At 49.7% G+C, this 17,539-nt stretch overlaps 2 protein-coding genes across 5 annotated transcripts; both read left to right on the top strand.

Annotated features, from left to right (window-relative positions):
* Window positions 1–556: 556 nt before the first annotated feature.
* On the top strand, window positions 557–4,188 carry ALDOC (aldolase, fructose-bisphosphate C). Of its 3 annotated transcripts, none has more exons than XM_024735878.1 (10): window positions 585–693; window positions 1,336–1,421; window positions 1,749–1,870; window positions 1,957–2,168; window positions 2,282–2,336; window positions 2,431–2,591; window positions 2,712–2,795; window positions 3,039–3,213; window positions 3,354–3,553; window positions 3,683–4,183. In XM_024735878.1, exons 3-10 carry the CDS (start codon window positions 1,759–1,761, stop codon window positions 3,776–3,778), a joined length of 1,095 nt encoding a protein of 364 aa, XP_024591646.1. In that variant the 5' UTR covers window positions 585–693; window positions 1,336–1,421; window positions 1,749–1,758; the 3' UTR covers window positions 3,779–4,183. The 3 variants fall into 3 exon arrangements, with proteins under 3 accessions (XP_024591635.1, XP_024591646.1, XP_024591657.1); XM_024735889.1 differs by lacking the exon at window positions 1,336–1,421 and adding an exon at window positions 1,262–1,315 and having other exon boundaries at window positions 672–693; XM_024735867.1 differs by lacking the exon at window positions 1,336–1,421 and having other exon boundaries at window positions 557–693; window positions 3,683–4,188.
* Window positions 4,189–5,920: 1,732 nt separating this feature from the next.
* On the top strand, window positions 5,921–16,855 carry PIGS (phosphatidylinositol glycan anchor biosynthesis class S). 2 transcript variants are annotated; one of them, XM_024737288.1, is made up of 12 exons: window positions 5,921–5,982; window positions 6,263–6,402; window positions 6,487–6,598; window positions 9,223–9,312; window positions 9,732–9,823; window positions 11,284–11,491; window positions 11,774–11,916; window positions 12,635–12,749; window positions 13,644–13,789; window positions 14,349–14,449; window positions 15,229–15,439; window positions 15,798–16,855. In XM_024737288.1, exons 1-12 carry the CDS (start codon window positions 5,949–5,951, stop codon window positions 16,071–16,073), a joined length of 1,668 nt encoding a protein of 555 aa, XP_024593056.1. In that variant the 5' UTR covers window positions 5,921–5,948; the 3' UTR covers window positions 16,074–16,855. The 2 variants fall into 2 exon arrangements, with proteins under 2 accessions (XP_024593056.1, XP_024593057.1); XM_024737289.1 differs by lacking the exon at window positions 11,284–11,491 and having other exon boundaries at window positions 11,677–11,916.
* Window positions 16,856–17,539: the final 684 nt, after the last annotated feature.

The raw sequence follows: 17,539 nt of genomic DNA, 5'->3' as shown, positions 1-17,539 counted from the left end.
GGTGGATGAGGTCAGGGGAGAGGCAGCTTGGCCCTCTTGCCTGGGCATCCTCCACACACCCCTCCCACTGCATCCAGAGCCAAAGCCCGTCTCCCCCCACCACCCCGACGCCTTTTCTCCCCAGATACTCTGGTAACTGGACTGCTTGTTCCCTGGCTCACTGCCTGTAGCCCTGGTGAATAAGGGGGTGAGGACAGAGAAACTCAGTTCCTTACTCTCTGCCCTGGACTCCCACACTGTTGGTGCCTGTGTCCCATCTAACCCAACTGTTGTGATTGTTTAGGTGACCCTCCTTCACCAGACCAGGCTTCGTCCCCAACAGCCATCACAGTGCTCTGCACATGGTAAAGGCGATTGTGGCAGAAATGAGGCGAGGCCATTTCGTGCCCATGGGGCCTTGGTGGCTGGCCCGCTTGGTGGGAGGGGGACAGTGCGCAAACACCTCGGAGATCCCAGCAGAGTAGTCACTCCACCTCGTCGCCCCGCCTCTGTGGGCGTGGCCTCGCCGCTGACTCCAGTCCTGGGAGAGGGCGTGGCCAGGGCGGGGAGGTGCTGGCCCCGCCCTCCGGGGGAGTCACGTAGCTCTGCAGTCGCCACAGCCTCATTTACAGGAGCCGGGCTTGGAGCCACAGCTGCTGCGGACCTGAACCCGAGCTGCTCCTGTGGCTGCCGCAGCTAACTCGCCGCGCACAGGTGAGGCCCGGGGCGAAGCGGGAGTTGCTCAGCATCTCCGCTTCCTCTCCCTGATTCTTCTTTCTGCCTTCCTTACCCTGCTCCTGGGGGCCCCTTGATGTGCCTTCTCAGCTCTCTCCTTACATTCTCTCTCCCTTCTGTCCACTGGAAACCCCACACCACTGCTCAGCTTCTCCCACACCACTCCTTCCTCTTAAGCTCTTACGCAGCTTTTCCAATCCTAAATCTTCTGCCTACTGGATTTTTCCTTGGGGTTAGCCTCTCTCACCCAGACCCTTTTAATCTCAGCCTGCTGCCTCTCCTAGGCTGAGTTCCCTCTCCAGTTCTTCTCCCTTCACTAGTTAACCTGTCTCACCATCATCTCCTCACAAGTCTCCTCCCTGCTGCTCCTGCATGTCTCCCTCTCTCTCCTCTCAGGCTCTCTCCTCATTCCTTTCAACCCTGATCCTCTGCTCCCATTCTCCTGACTGCCTAGGCAGTTAGGTTCAGGGAATGGAGAAGAGGTTATGGAAGCCTGTGGCCGTGTTTTGTGCCACTCCTCCTCCCTACCCCCACTCTTTTCCTCCAGAAGCTGAGGGAAGAGGGGTGATGGGTAATTTTGCCTCATTCTGAAGCCTCTGAAGTAAGTGCATTTTCCCTCAGGGCCCTGCTGAGGATGAGAAGAGGGAAGGTGGAAAGGCCAGTGCTTACGCCCACCTGAAGAAGGGGCCAAATTCAGTGAAAAAAGGGTTGGCATCTTTATTTGGGCAGTAGTTTCATAAGAAGACCTGCAGCTTTGGGGCTGCTCACCTCCCCACCCCCACCCTGGGGCTGGGAAGGGTGCCCAGCAGGGACAAAGGGAGATGTGGGAATTGGGGCCCTGAGCCTGCTGGCTGTCAGAGGGATTGGTGCCATTTTAATGCCCAGGACCCATGCCAAGGACTGCTGCTGCCCTGTTCCCAGCCCCTCCTTGTTGGGGTGGAAGGAAAAGGCCATTCCTCTCCATATGGACAGGAGAGGAAGCAGAGGAGGTAGTGGGTGGGGTCCAGCTTTTATACCTTGTCTCCATTCCACAGAACTGTCACCATGCCCCACTCGTACCCAGCCCTTTCTGCTGAGCAGAAAAAGGAGTTGTCCGACATTGCCCTCCGGATTGTGGCCCCAGGCAAAGGCATCCTGGCCGCAGATGAGTCTGTAGGTAGGTGGGGGCCTGTGGTCAGGTGGGGAAGAAGTATCCAGGGAGCCCTGGGGATGACCTTCCCACCCTACTTTGTTTGCCCCCAGGCAGCATGGCCAAGCGGCTGAGCCAAATTGGGGTGGAGAACACAGAGGAGAACCGCCGGTTGTACCGTCAGGTCCTGTTCAGTGCCGATGACCGTGTGAAGAAGTGCATCGGAGGTGTCATATTCTTCCATGAGACACTCTACCAGAAAGATGATAATGGTGTCCTCTTCGTCCGTACCATCCAGGATAAGGGCATTGTCGTGGGCATCAAGGTGCAGCCACTGGCCCTGGATGGGGGCTGAGCATGGAAATAGGTGTGTGGGTGTGAGGGGTGGCAAGCAGAATCCTGCCTGGGTTCAGTTCTGTGCCTGTGTTTCCCCTTCAGGTTGACAAGGGTGTAGTGCCTCTAGCCGGAACTGATGGAGAAACCACCACTCAAGGTACAGGAGGGGTGGGCTTCAGGACCACAGGGTTGTTGGGTGGTTGCTGCTGGCAAAGAGGAGCAGAGTAATGAGGCTGGCACTATGCCTGCAGGGCTGGATGGGCTCTCGGAACGCTGTGCCCAGTACAAGAAGGATGGCGCCGACTTCGCCAAGTGGCGCTGCGTGCTGAAAATCAGTGAACGCACGCCCTCAGCACTTGCTGTTCTGGAGAATGCCAACGTGCTGGCCCGCTATGCCAGCATCTGCCAGCAGGTGTGCCTGTGTGTGTGACAGGGGTCAGATGGGTGCTCTGTGCCTGGGGGCGAGAGAGTTACATGGCTTTCTTCCATCTTACCGACTGCCCATCCCAAGATACTCTGCTCTTACCTGCAGAATGGGATTGTGCCCATTGTGGAACCTGAGATCCTGCCTGATGGAGACCATGACCTCAAACGTTGCCAGTATGTTACAGAGAAGGTGAGTCCACACCTGGGCACAGACATATACCACAGAGAAAGCCTGACAGGGAGCCTGTTCCCCACAGTCCCTGGCTCAGATGCAGGCACCTTCCTCAAGCACTCTTTTACTTGCTCCCAGAATGTACCTGTGAGTCTGACCTGTACCCACCCTCACAGTCATGCCCACCCAGCCCTAGACAGAGAACCTAATGTAGTGAGTGGCAGGGCCCCGGAACCTTAGTAAACCTCCTCTGATCCCCAGGTCCTGGCTGCGGTGTACAAGGCCCTGAGTGACCATCACGTGTACCTGGAGGGGACCCTGCTCAAGCCCAACATGGTGACCCCTGGCCATGCCTGTCCCATTAAGTATAGCCCAGAGGAGATCGCCATGGCAACTGTCACTGCCCTGCGCCGCACTGTGCCCCCAGCTGTCCCAGGTACCACCCTGCTTCCAAACCTGTTCCTTTCCCTAAGACCCATTCTCACGTTCTTCCCCCGTTCTTGCGGCCTCCAGGGGTTCCTTACCCTGGAAAAATAAGGAGTGATCAATCAGTTTGTCTTCTCTTCTCCACCCTAGGAGTGACCTTTCTGTCTGGGGGTCAGAGTGAAGAGGAGGCATCTCTCAACCTCAATGCTATCAACCAATGCCCCCTTCCCCGGCCCTGGGCCCTCACCTTCTCCTATGGGCGTGCCCTGCAGGCCTCTGCACTCAACACCTGGCGAGGGCAACGGGATAATGCTGGAGCCGCCACTGAGGAGTTCATCAAGCGGGCCGAGGTTGGGAGCTAGAGGTGGTGGGTGGGGAGGTGGTGTGTAGCCAGGCAGGGTCAGCACCCAAAGGCTGTAGTCTGGAAGGGTTCAGCACCTGTGGACTGGGTCAGCCTACTTACCCCCTTCCTTTTGCAGGTGAATGGCCTTGCGGCCCAGGGCAAGTATGAAGGCAGCGGAGAAGATGGTGGAGCGGCAGCACAATCCCTCTACATTGCCAACCATGCCTACTGAGTACCCACTCCATACCACAGCCCTCGGCCCGGCCACCTGCACCCAATTTTGCCTGTAGTTACAGCCAGGGCCAAGTAGCCATGAAGAGTGGAGATGCCTCCACCCAGCACTGAGTCATCTTCCTTTTTTCTCCTCCCCTCCCCTCTCCGATTGTTGCACCTGGGACCATTGGATGGGAGGATAGGGAGCCCCTCATGACTGAGGGCAGGAGAACTTGCTAGAAGTCAGAGCAGGATGCCTGGGTCTCCCCCGTGCCTCTGCCAGCCCCCACAATTTCCCCATGACAGGGTTGCTTCTCCTTGGGCTCTCCTTGCCCACCCTCTCTCCTGGGATCAGAGGGTACGGCACCAGAGCTGACTCATGCTTTGGGTACATACCACATAGCAAATAAATGGTAGCAAAGCATGCTACTTTGTCTGTCTTTTTTACACATCCAATTCCCACCTCCCAGTTTCTGATCTCTGCTGACTACTGTCTCTGAGCCCTCTCCGACTGTGGAGGTGGAGAGGGTGGGTTTTGAGTTTTACTGGGCTTTAAGTTTGGCGGGGGAGGGGCACACCCAGTCACCATTCTCAGCTCAGGCTCTTGCTGTTGATGTCCGAGGCTGGAGCATGGCAGTATGGAGGGCTGTGAGTCTTTCGGGAACTGCCACTTCAGAGGCACTTGGCAGCAGGTGCAGAAGGATGGAGTGAGGCAGGACTCAAGCTACTTCTGAACACAGCTTTTGCACATGGCCCCAAACTGGGATAAGAGGCGATGGGAGGAGTCTCTCACCTCTCAGCTGTGTTAAGCCCTAATGAGGCTTGACACATTTCACCAGGGGGAGCCACTGCAAAAGGAGCACCTGGGTTGCCCAACAGGGAAAATCCCCAGGGCTCAGCGATGCCCGACACAGCAGGTTATCTAGCAGGTTGCCGAGAGCTGTTGCTCACTCCCAGTTGGGATAGATAGGGGCACAGAGGGAACCAATTTAAGGGTCTGGGCAAGAGCAGACCTGGTGAAGTCTCATAATGAACTTTGACCACTTAGCTTGGACGTGGGGCTGTAGGTGGAGCACCTGGGTCTATCTGAGCAGATGAAAAGATGAGAGAACCTGCTGTGTGTTCTGTGTGAACTGGGGAGGCCATGCTCTGTGTGAAGTGCACAATCAATGCTCCGCCCAGCTAATTATTGCAATATGGGTGTGTAGGCCGATTGTGGCCTGATCTTGTGTTAATAAAAATAGCTCAAACTTACATAGCAGTCTCCTGCCAGGCCCTATTCTAGTCACTTTACAGTTGTTAACTCATTTACTACAACAATTCTACAAAAGTAGATACTATTGCTATCCCTATTTTATTTATTTATTAAAACAATTTTATCTTTCTTGGCCACGTCACGGGGCATGCGGGATCTTAGTTCCCCGAATCGAACCCACGCCACCTGCAGAGTCCTGACCATTGGACCGCCAGGGAATTCCCTGCTATCCCTATTTTAATATGAGGAAACAAGCACAGAGAGGTTAATTAACTTCTCAAGCTCACTCAGGTAAAGTGGTGAAGCTGGGATTTGAACCCAAGTGATCAGGATCATCCAGAATTCTGTGCTCATGAATTTTCAAGAATTTTAAGTGAGGTATTCAGACTTTAACAAGTTGTAAATGAATTCAAATGAATTTTAAAAATACTAAATGAGCTAAATATCCTAAAAACGTACTATTAGCTTGCTCCTCCGAAAGAGGAGCTCTATAATAGGGATGATAAACAATTATCGTGATAAGCGACTTTCCGTGTGCTCTTTCCATGAATGACCTCATTTTAGTCAAGAATCTCCATTTTTCAGATGAGAACACTGAGACTTACAGCTTCCCGTGGTCTCCCGGCTAGTATTTAACAACTGCAGAGTTTGCGCTCATATTCCCTGGGCTAGGAGTGGGTTCCACAAGGAAGCGCAGGGTGTCTTCCAGCAAAACCGAAACCCGCACAGCTCCTCAATCGACGGGTCAGCGTCCTTTCAAGCTCTGGGAGAAGCTCTCTGCGCACCCCGCCCACCCTTCGTCGGTTTTCGTCTGGAGTGCCGCTCGTGATTGGTCGCGATCGCTGCCGTGGGCACGCCCACTCCTTGCGGGTTTCCGATTGGGGGAGGCCTACGCAGCTCCTCCCCTCGGCGGCAAGAGTGGTTGGAAGCGAGTATGGCGGCCCCGGGGGCGGCAGCTACAGACCTAGGTGCGGCGGCATTCGGGAGGGGGCTGCGGCTCGCGGATTGCGAGGGAGGAATGCGGGGGTGGGGACTGTGTTGTGCCAGAGGTCCCGCGAGTGGGGGTTCAGGGTTCGTCTCAGACAGCATCCCTTCAGACTAGGGTCCGGGCCCCTCGCCGGGGAATCCCTTCGAGTGCGGGCTGAGAGGTTCTGAGTACAGGTTGCCGGGGCTCCTCCGCGTCGGGGGTGGGGCCGGCACCCGAGCCCACCTCTGGCGGCGCCTCAGTGGATCCCTCCGTGTCCCCAGAGGTGGTTCGAGGCAAGCGCGCCGCCCTCTTCTTCGCCGCGGTGGTCATCGTGCTGGGGCTGCCGCTTTGGTGGAAGACCACGGAGACCTACCGGGCCCCATTGCCTTACTCCCAGATCAGTGGGCTGAATTCCCTGCAGGTAAGACCTCGGTGGTGGAGGACCAGGGGACAGCCCACCGGCAAGATGGAGACTCACTGATGGCCCTGATGCTTCTTCCCGCAGCTCCGGCTCATGGTGCCGGTCACTGTCGTGTTTACCCAGGAATCAGTGCCATTGGACGACCAGGAAAAGCTGCCCTTCACCGTTGTGCATGAGAGAGAGATCCCTCTGAAGTGTGAGTTCCTGATCAGGGCTGCCTTTCTGGTCTGAGTTCAGTCCGCAGATAGGTTGGATAGGAGGAGCATGGGTATCCCGTAAAGGTGATTACAAACTTATTAAAAGGCCACTTCGAATGAACAGTGTGTTTGCTAAGAAAAAAAGCAGCTTTAAATTCAGTATTCACCATTAAAGGGGCAGTTTTATTCATAAAACAGTTGTGCTACCTGATCAGAAGTAGGTGATGCTCATTACGGGATAGGGGAGGATGTGGGATGTAGTGGAATGAACACAGGGTTTGGAATCAATTTGGACTTACATACAGGCCTTATTCAGTTTAACATTAAATACTTTACGAAGTGTTAGGCACGTAGGTATCAGGAATTTGGGGATGAATAAGAAATTGATATTGGTTTCAAGAAATTCATAGGTAGGGGAGAGAGACAAAGAAATCTCAGAAGTATATAAGTATATAAGAAACAGAGATTGTACTTAAGAAAGAGACTATAACTGTCTGGAGGAAAGAAAGGTAGAGAAGGTTTTGAGAGCTGTAATTTTTAAGCCAGATTTTTAAAGGATATGTAGGAATTCAAGTTAAATAAGGAGGAGAGGGAGGGATAACACTAGTTAGTAATAATGATAGCTAATATTAGTTGTTCATTATATGCCAGAAACTCGGTGAAACACTTTACACGTGTTGCCTCATTTAATCCTAACATTATGATCCCCATTTTAAGTCTCTTGTCTCTTTTATTATATACTAGCTCTCCCTACCCCATCCCAATATACTTGTTCTCATTGATTTGTTGGAGAAACCAGGTCATTTGTTTGATAGAACATCTCACATTCTGGATTTGGCAGATTTCTTCCTCTTGGTTTCATTTAACTTATTTCTCTAGTATCCATATTTCTTATAAACTGGTAGTTAGATCTAGAGGTTTACTTAAAATCAGTTTTTTAATTTTTAAAAATTTATTTATTTAATTTATAATTTGGCTGAGTTGGGTCATCATTGCTGCTCGCGGTCTTTCTCTAGTTGCAGCGAGCGGGGGCTACTCTTTGTTGTGGTGCAAGGGCTTCTCATTGCACTGCCTTCTCTTTTTGCGGAGCATGGGTTCTAGGTACACAGGCTTCAGTAGCTGCAGCACGTGGGCTCAGTAGTTGCAGCATGTTGGCTCAGTAGTTGTGGCTCGAGGGCTCTAGAGCGCAGGTTCAGTAGTTGTGGCGCACGGGCTTAGTTGCTCTGCAGCATGTGGGATCCTCCCGGACCAGGGCTCGAATCCGTGTCCCCTGCATTGGCAGGCGGATTCTTAAGCACTGCGCCACCAGGGAAGTCCTAAATTTAATTTTTGGCCGCACTTGAATGGACTTGAGGACGTGCGGAGGGGGAAGGGTAAGCTGGGATGAAGTGACAGAGTGGCATGGACATATATACACTACCCATGTTCAGTTTTTTAGGCAATAAAACTTCACAGTTGGTGTGTTGTACTTCCTATCGTGTTATATCATGTAGTGGCCTGGTTGTTTCACTTTGGGTGATGCAAAGATGATTATTTAGTTCAGATATTGTCAGCTTGACTTCTGTATTTTAGTTCTCTGTCAACCTTTCACCTGATGATTTTAGCATCTGTTGATACTGGAATCCATTTCATTAGGTTGCAAAATGGCAATTTTTAAATTCTGCCATTTCTTCTGCATTCTTCTGGAATTCTGTAAAGAAGAACTTTCCCAATAAATTTTAGGTTCAGCTTGTCAAGTTCCAAGTGGTGAAAAAAATCCCTTTGGGATTGCCTTACATGTTTAGATTAACTTGGAGAGAATTGATATTCTGAGAATATTTAGTTTTTTCATCTAGGAGCCTTGTATGTGTTTCCATTTTATTCAGATCTTCTTTTATGTCATTGAGTAAAGTCCTGGTTTTTTTTTTTCTTACAGTTTTGTACATGTATTCCTGGATATTTTTATATTCTTTATTGTTACTGCAATTGGGATTTTTAAAAATATTGCTTTTTTAATTAGATATTGCTGGTATTTATTAGAAAGCTACCCATTCTTGCATTTTCTTATAATAGTTTTTTAGTTCTCTTTGATTCTCTTTGAAAATAATTATGCTACTTCAAAAAGTGGCCATTTTGTCTCTTTCAAATATTCATGTTTCTCTTTTTTCACTTACTGCATTGGTCAGGAACTTCAGGAAGAACAGTGCTGAATAATAGGGGAGATAGCAGGCATCCTTGTTTTCGTGCTAATTTTAATGGAACTATAGTGTTTTGTCATTAAGTGTGCATCTTATTTTTATCAAGAATGTTCACTGAGTTTATTTTGAGACATCTATTGAAACGATCATATGGTTTTCCTCCTTTTACCTACTAATGTAATGAATATTGTAATAGATTTCCCTGTGGGGAGGGTACTTCAGGTTGAAGGTGCACAGCGAGAGGCAAGAGCTGGGCAGGTGGAAGAGGTGGAGTGTCATGTATTTATATCATCCATGCAGAAATCATTAGAATTGGCTGTTGCTTCTTGGTATTTCTCTGCAAACAATCATCTTGCTCTCCTTGGACACTGGACAGCATTAGGGCTGGAAGGGTTGGCAGAGTCTGACACTTGCTCTTCTCATCATGCTTCTTTCTTTTCTCTAAGACAAATTGAAAATCAAATGCCGTTTCCAGAAGGCCTATCGGAGGGCTATGGATCATGAGGAGGAAGCCCTGTCATTGGGCAGTATACAAGGTACTAGGAGGGGTGATCATTTTAACAGGAAGCCCTCTTTTTCCTTCTGATCTCTAAGTGTGTAGTTTCCATATCTTGTCCTTTATTTTGGGGGGGTGGGGCCTGTGCCATGTGTCCTGCAAGGATCTCAGTTCCCTGACCAGGGACTGAACCTGGGCCACGGCAGTGAAAGCCCGGAATCCTAACCACTAGACCACCAGGGGACTCCCTCCATAACTTGTCTTAACTCCAAAATCTCTCTGGGAAAGCTGGGAATGAGATACCTTGTGTCTCAGCCTGGGCCACCGAGGGCCAAGCCTGGCCACAGTGTCAGTTGGGTGTGAGCGGGAGGTGGAGTGATGGGTTAGGCACCATGTGGGAGCCAGAGGGAGAGGGAATGGTGTTTGCGCTCCTGGTACACCACCTGTTCTTGTCCCCAGAGGCAGAAACCATGTTTGCTGAGCCATCAGAGCAAGCAGAGGGCTCCCTGACAGTGTACGTGATCTCTGAACACTCCTCACTTCTCCCTCAGGTAGGGTGAGCAGAGAGGCTGCGGACATGCCTTCTCCCTTCAGCTTGTCCTCTCCTAAGTCTCCTTCTTGCAGTATTGCTGCCCATTCCTTCCGATTGCTACAGAAAACTCTCCTCAAGTATTTTTTAAAAAGAATGCAAATAGAGATTGTTTTCATTGACTCTGGGTCTTTCTAAATCCAAGGCTTGTATGTGGTTAAAGTTCCATTTTTTTTTTTTAAGAATAAATTTATTTATTTATTTATTTGGGCCGCATTGGGTCTTCTTTGCTGCACGTGGGCTTTCTCTAGTTGCAGTGAGCGGGGGCTACTCTTCGTTGAGGTGCGCGGGCTTCTCATTGCAGTGGCTTCTCTTGTTGCGGAGCACGGACTCTAGAGCGCAGGCTCAGTAGTTGTGGCACACGGGCTTAGTTGCTCTGTGGCATGTGGGATCTTCCTGGACCCGGGCTCGAACCCATGCCCCCTGTATTGGCAGGCAGATTCTTAACCACTGCACTATCAGGGAAGTCCTAAAGTTCCAATTTAAAGTGGAAAAAAAATCAGTAGGATTAAAGAAGCTGGTTTGAATGGGCTGTGATGATAATATGAGCAATACATTGACCTTTTCAGTTTCTGAGCAAAAGGTTTGGTGGGAGCTGTACCGGCTACCATTTTATTTTTTAATTTATAATGAAATATTAATTATTACAAAAAGATGAAGGAAAATTTTAATAAACATCCATGTACCCACCCCTAGCTTGCAAACTATAATACAGCCCTGTGCATCTCCATGATTATATCCCACTCCCTTGCAGCCAAAGGTGACCATAGTTTGTATGTATCATTTTCATATTTTTCTTTCAAGTTTTATCACATATATCTCTATAAACAATATGTTTAATTTTATATATTTTTGAACTTTATATAAATGCCGTAATGAAGCGCATGTTCTTCTCTAGTTTTCATTTTGCTTGACCTTTATGTTTGAATCATCTATGATAATATGTCTAGTTGAATCTAATGCATTCATTTAAAATTCTATCTAATGTTTCATTGTATAAACATATCACAATTTATCCATTCTGTTGCTGACAGGCATTTGGATTGTCTCCAGTTTTATCCTATTACAAATAATTCTGCTGTGAAAATTCTTGTACTTGCCTCTTTGCCATTTACTTATATCAAACTTTCCAGTTGTTTGTTTATTCTTGCTCAGCATGCCGTCTCTTAGTTTCCAGCCCATGAAGATATAGCTGTTGCCTGCACCTATGTCAATAGGTGGAGAAGGGAACTGAAATGAATGAAAACACTCATATATACCCATAGCTCAGAAATGTTGACATAATAGTTCTCAATGAGTCTAGAGAGGTGCAGGCCTGTTGGTCGGTGGCAAAAGGCCAGATTCTCAAAGACAGGAGCCAGAGTGCTCTTCTGCTTTCTTCCCTGAGCCGTGGGCATTCTGTCCCTTGCTTGCCCCTCATAGGACATGATGAGCTACATTGGGCCCAAGAGGATGGCAGTTGTGCGGGGGATAATGCACCGGGAGGCCTTTAACATCATTGGCCGCCGTGTAATCCAAGTAGCCCAGGCCATGTCTTTGACTGAGGACGTGCTTGCTGCAGCCTTGGCTGACCACCTCCCAGAGGACAAGTGGAGCTCTGATAAGAGGCGGCCTCTCAAGTCCAGCTTGGGTAGGGTGACCAGGCTGTGCCACGGGAAGGGAGAGGGAAATGAATTATGTGGAGACAGTGGGGCAGGAGGGGAATCTGCATGCAAACGCTTCACTCCTTTCTTCTGTGGTTTCATCTTTTTCTTAAAGCACTCAGTGTTCCTCATCCCACTTTTTTCCTCCCTTTGCGTCCATGATGGCAACCAGCCCCATTTCAGAGGAGAACCAAGTTCAACTCAGCCAGGGGTACAGGCTGCCTTTGATCCACAGATGCCTCTGGCTTTCCTGACTCCTGTTTTTATAGGCTATGAAATCACCTTCAGTTTACTCAACCCTGACCCCAAGTCCCATGACGTCCACTGGGACATCGAGGGGGCTGTCCGGCGCTATGTGCAGCCCTTCCTGAATGCCCTCAGAGCTGTGGGCAACTTCTCTGTGGACTCTCAGGTGAGACTGGGAGCAAGTTGAGGAGCCCTTTTCCCCGCTGCACCATCCTTTTCCAAGTCCCTCCATATTTGGCATTTACAAGTGTAGTCTGTTCTTCCAGCTCTTTGAGCTTGCTGATTTGCCAGGAAATTCCGGTGTATGTATATGGTTCTGGGGTCTACTTTTTCTCCTTGGTGTCCAGCTTGGGGAGTTTTGTCAATGCTTGTTAAAAAAGTAACTTCCTTATGGCTCCCTCTGGAACTGTATTCACCAGTTGTGCCATCCTAAAAATTTATTAAAAAACAAACAAAAAAAACTTCCTGAAATATGTTAATGTAATAACAATAAAGATGTGATGAATGTAGTCTTCTGAATTACACAGTGTCCTTTTAGGGAAAAGGTGGGAGAAATTTTTATCAGGTCTTGGTAGTGGGAGAAATTACTTCTGAATAACTGATTTGATTTGATCTTGTGGACACTGAATTATGCTATTCTTTGTTTAGGCTGTGAGAAAGCCTGGTAAAATAACGTGGTGTTCAAAACCTGGATTTAGTGTGTTAACTTTACCCTTAGCTTTGTTATTTTTTTCCCTACTCCTGCTTTCTCTCGGCCTTGATTTTTGTCTCTTATATTTTGCCCTGCCTAATGGTTATCTTTTTAAGGCACCTCAAATCTTTTGGGGGGACAAATTGGAATATAGCTCAGTAGACAAATAGTATGCTCCCTCTTTGCTCTACAGATCCTTTACTACGCAGTATTGGGGGTAAACCCCCGCTTTGACCCAGCTTCCTCCAGCTATTATTTGGCCGCACACAGCCTCCCCCATGTCATCAACCCAGTGGAGTCCCGGCTGGGTGAGTTCCTGACGATGAGGGTCTTTCTGCCAGGCCGGGGAAGGACCCTGAAGGCTCAGCCTGGGGTGGGAGGCGGGTTATATATAGCGATGGCTCCCAGGTTGCGTTGGTCCAAGGGCGTTGAGGAGGTGCTGGGCATTTACGCTCCTTTTTCACGATAGTCTGTTGATATCTCCATCTCCACACTGTCACATCGAAAAGCATTGATTAAACATTCCCAACACTTTTTATAAACAAATGGATAGGCTGCGTCTCCCTCCCTGCAAGCCATCCAGGAAAAATATGGCCACACGTGTAGGAAAGACAGCAGCAGAAGTACAGGAAGGCAGAATTTGAATCGACAGTTCTGCTGATTGAGGCTGAGGAACCTTGAAGCGGGGGTTCCAGTTTTTCATTTTGGCACTGGTACCTCAGAAGAGTAGGTAGTACAGTACAGTAGAACTGTAATAGAGGCAAACCAAAGGGAGTATATCACTAGTTGTGGAATTTTAGGCACCAGGGTTAGGCCAGTGTGGACCAAGGGGTATGGGTGGGGCAGCACATGAGGCCTTGGCGAATTCCTCCTCCCTCCCTGCTTCCCTCCTTTCCTCCCTTCTTTCCTACAAGGTCCAAGGGACTGCTTTATGGCACTGCCGGAAAAGGTGGGAGGCTGTTGGAGGAGAGGCGCTTTGGGGGCAGTTTGAAGCTGAGGATTGCACTTCATGTATGTGGCACATCTCGGGAGAATGCTGAGTTGTTTACCACAGAAACCCAGGCCTGGAGGATATCCTAGTGATTATCAGTTGGGGAAAATGAGGCCCAGAGTGAGTGACCAGCAAGTTAGAGGCTGACCTAGACCTAAGATCTAGACCCAGCGTGTTTGGTGTGCTGACTTCCCTTCTCTTTGTGCCACAGGATCCAGCGCTGCCTCCCTTTACCCGGTGCTCAACTTTCTACTCTATGTTCCTGAGCTTGCCCACTCCCCCCTGTACATTCAGGACAAGGATGGGGCTCCAGTGGCCACCAACGCCTTCCACAGCCCCCGCTGGGGTGGCATTATGGTATGGTCACACCACGGAGACCCCAGAGCCCCAAACATCAGGGGTGTTCATTGAGACTGTTCCTTCTGTTGTTCCTCTGGTGTCCTGTGTGGCCCAGCCTGGGTTGGCGGGTGGTGGTGAGGTGCTGTGAGCTCGTGCCCCCCACCGCCCCCCGCCAGCCCCACTGCTTCTTATTTCCATCAGTGTTTATATAGTAGGACCCTTTTGCACTTGCAGTTTGCGCTGACTTAGGACTATTCTGTGTATAACTTAGATCTTGGCCCTGTTTGTGGGAGTCTTAACAAGGTTGGGAATGTTGTCTCCCCTGTTAGATTGGAGTTTCTCATGGGTAGGAACTTTAAAATGGAATTAAAAATATTTCTTTAACAAGATTTTTGAGGGAGTAGAGGAGATAATTTATATAAAGCTCCTAATAGCAGGTATTCCAAAAATATTAGGTTTGTAATTTTTAAAGAGCACAGAGTATGTCTTCCTTTCCTCTCATGGCCTCCAGAGTGTCTAGGGTAGAGCTTTGCATGGTCCTGGCGTGATGTTGAGGCACCCCTATTTCCCCCTGCAGGTATACAATGTGGACCCCAAAGCCTACAATGGCTCGGAGCTGCCGGTGAGAGTCAAGGTGGACATGGTGCGGGTGATGGAGGTGTTCCTGGCTCAGTTGCGGTGAGGTCCTGGGGGATCCACTTGGGGGCGAGGCCACTGAGACTGACCACAGTCTCCTGGGCTGACTGCAGTAAACCCTCACTTGGCAGGGATACCTTGGCTGTGCCTGGAGCCCCAAGGAAACCAAGAAAGGTTTCCAAGGATCACTTCATCCTTCTCTTAAGAAAGACTAGTTGCTGACAAAAAGCGTTTCAGGAAAAATAGGCTCATGAATGTCAGGTCCATAGGCTGTGATTAGGGATGCTTAAGAAAATAGCTGTTAATTCTTGTGCAAACGGATCTATTGATAGTGGCTTCCTGATGCCCTGTGGTTAGTATTCTAAGAATGTGTCTGGGCTCATCAGGAAAGAGGATTCTGATTGATTAGCAATGTCTGCCATGGTGCAGGAATAGAGAGGCACACACGCGTGCCTTGTCAGAGGTGGTCCTGGATCATCCCTTAACTAAGGCTCAGGGGCCCCGTTTGTCCAAAGAGAGGGTAGACAGGGTGAGGGGATTAAACTAGTTGGTGTTAATTAGAAATATTTTAGCCATGGAACCTTTTTTCACACAAGATCTTATAATATAGAAACAATATAGAAACAGGTAAAAGTGAAAAACCACTGGTTAAATTGGGGCTTGGGGCTCTGTGTTACTGCTGCTCACCCCCTAAGACGCTAAGGCACTTCCTACAACCCCTGTGCTTCTGGGTGAGATCGAAAATCCTAATAGTTATTCTAGGAATCCTGACCATCTTCTCCCACCTTCTGCCCCTTTGACCTTCTTTGCTGTTCCTACAGGCTGCTCTTTGGGATTGCTCAGCCCCAGTTGCCTCCAAAATGCCTGTTTTCAGGGCCTAAGAGTGAAGGGATAATGAGCTGGGAGCTGGACCGGCTGCTCTGGGCTCGGTCAGTGGAGAACCTGGCCACAGCTACCACCACTCTCACTTCCCTGGCCCAGCTTCTGGGCAAGATCAGCAACATTGTCATCAAGGACGATGTGGCATCTGAGGTAAGCAGGCAGGGGATGGATTCCGTGGCCTAGGACTGGAGTGGCCAGCAGGGCCCAGGGTGTGGTGAAACCAGAGAGCCATTTGAGGTCCAGAGGATGTGTGGGCATGCCATCCTTGAGTGCCCAGGCTTCCTCTAGAGGTCAGTGCCAGCTCCCTAGTAAGGAGTCTAAGTGCGGGTGTGAGGTGTTAAGCAGGCACTAAGAAGATACCCCCTAGCCCTTTTCTACCGGCCTCCATATATCCTGGGCGAACTCCAGGCAACCTGCCTGGTAGACGGAAGACACAGTGAGGCCCTCTCCCACCCTCCCCACCAACCGATGCCTAGGACGTTTTGGTAACCCCCTGCCCCCTTCCTAGGTGTACAGGGCCGTAGCTGCAGTCCAGAAGGCAGCGGAGGAGTTGGCCTCTGGGCACCTGGCCTCTGCCTTCGTTGCCAGCCAGGAAGCTGTGACATCCTCAGAGCGTGCCTTTTTTGATCCCTCGCTCCTCCACCTCCTCTATTTCCCTGATGACCAGAAGTTTGCCATCTACATCCCACTCTTCCTGCCTATGGCTGTGCCCATCCTCTTGTCCCTGTTCAAGATCTTCCTGGAGACTCGCAAGTCCTGGAAAAAGCCTGAGAAGATAGACTGAGCAGGGCAGCATCACAGTAGGAAGCCTTCCTTTCCAGCCAGGAGGGGAGGTGTTAGATTGAGAGGCACATAATGGGGCCTGCCACAAATGACTTGTCTCCAGCCTGCTCTGTTGCTACTCCAGCAGTCAAAGTATAACACTCCTTCCCGTTCTTCTGACTCAGGTCCCTTCCCCCCTATCCTCAAAAGACACATCATCTGGGCCTCCTTACCCGGCCTGAACTTGAAGGCCCTTTTCTGTCTCCCTCTGGAGCAGGGGCAGCTTGTGCTTCTGCCCTGTTCCTCACAGTCCTCTTGCACTGAGAGGGAGCATTAGGGGAAAGCCCTGGGTTGGATTCTAGGGCCCTTCCCTCCACGCTTCTCTCTAACCCCTCAGGGAGAGCCCTAGCACTGCTCTCGTAGAAGGGGCCAAGCACCTGTCACCTCTGGGACCTTCTCCTTGACTCCCCTCCCTCCTGGCTGGCTGTACCTGTTGTGTGCAGCCTGATGCTGGGTGTGGCAGAGGTTCCCTTCACCCTTTCATAGAGGCAGTGTGGTGAGCGGGGAAAGTTCTGGACTTGGGATTAAACATGCCTGAATTCAAACCCTTGCTTCTGTACTTATCATCTGGGGAGCTTTGAACAAGCCACTTAATCCTCTCTGAGCCTCAGTTTTTCATTTGTTAAAATAGTACTAATGATACCTCCCCTACAAGGTGGTTGTGAGGATTAAATGTGACGAGCATGTGATAGTATCTGGTATATTCTGGGCTCTCAAGAAACATTGGTTGAATGTGAATTGGAATGATATGAAATATGAGCATACCTTTCATTCTTCATTCGTGTGTAAGTAATAGTTTCCTGGCGTCTGTCCTCCTGGGCTCACTGGTCCATTTCGCTTCCACCTGGCCATGTGCCCTTCTTACCTCGATGTCCTGGAGGGCCCTGTGGTGGCTGGACATTGTAGGCTATTGTCCTTCCGTATGTCCTGGGTTGTCTAGCAGGGGGTCTGGGAGAGAATAGCTTGTACCAGTGTAAGCCCTCAGATACTAACTGATTCATAAATTCAAAAAAAGAACATACAGTTGACCCTTGAACAACATCGGGGGTGCGGTGCCCACCCTCTCTGCATTCAAAAATCAGAGTATAATTTATATTTGGCTCTGTTGATCTGCAGTTCCATATCCAGAGATTCAGCCAAGCCATCGTGTAGTACTGTAGTATTTTCTACTGAAAAAATCCACAAATAGGTGAACCCACGCACTGCAAACCCATGTTGTTCGAGGGTCAACGGTATTGAGCACAGGCTGCACGGGGCACTGTGCTAGGTGCTGGGTATTATAGAGAACAAAGACAGGATCTCCACTTTCACCGAACTGGTCTTTTAGGAGGCGGAGGCAGTGAGCAAATGAAACTAATTTCAGATAATGCATTAGAAAGAAAAAACAGGCTGATCAGATAGTGCCTGGGGGTGTTTGAGAGGGTCTCT

Source organism: Neophocaena asiaeorientalis, unplaced genomic scaffold (genome assembly GCF_003031525.2).
Source record: "Neophocaena asiaeorientalis asiaeorientalis breed wild unplaced genomic scaffold, Neophocaena_asiaeorientalis_V1.1 scaffold129, whole genome shotgun sequence".
Taxonomy (NCBI): Eukaryota; Metazoa; Chordata; class Mammalia; order Artiodactyla; family Phocoenidae; genus Neophocaena; species Neophocaena asiaeorientalis.
The sequence above is the reverse complement of the archived record's forward strand: the minus strand, read 5'-3'. Positions and strand labels throughout refer to the sequence as shown.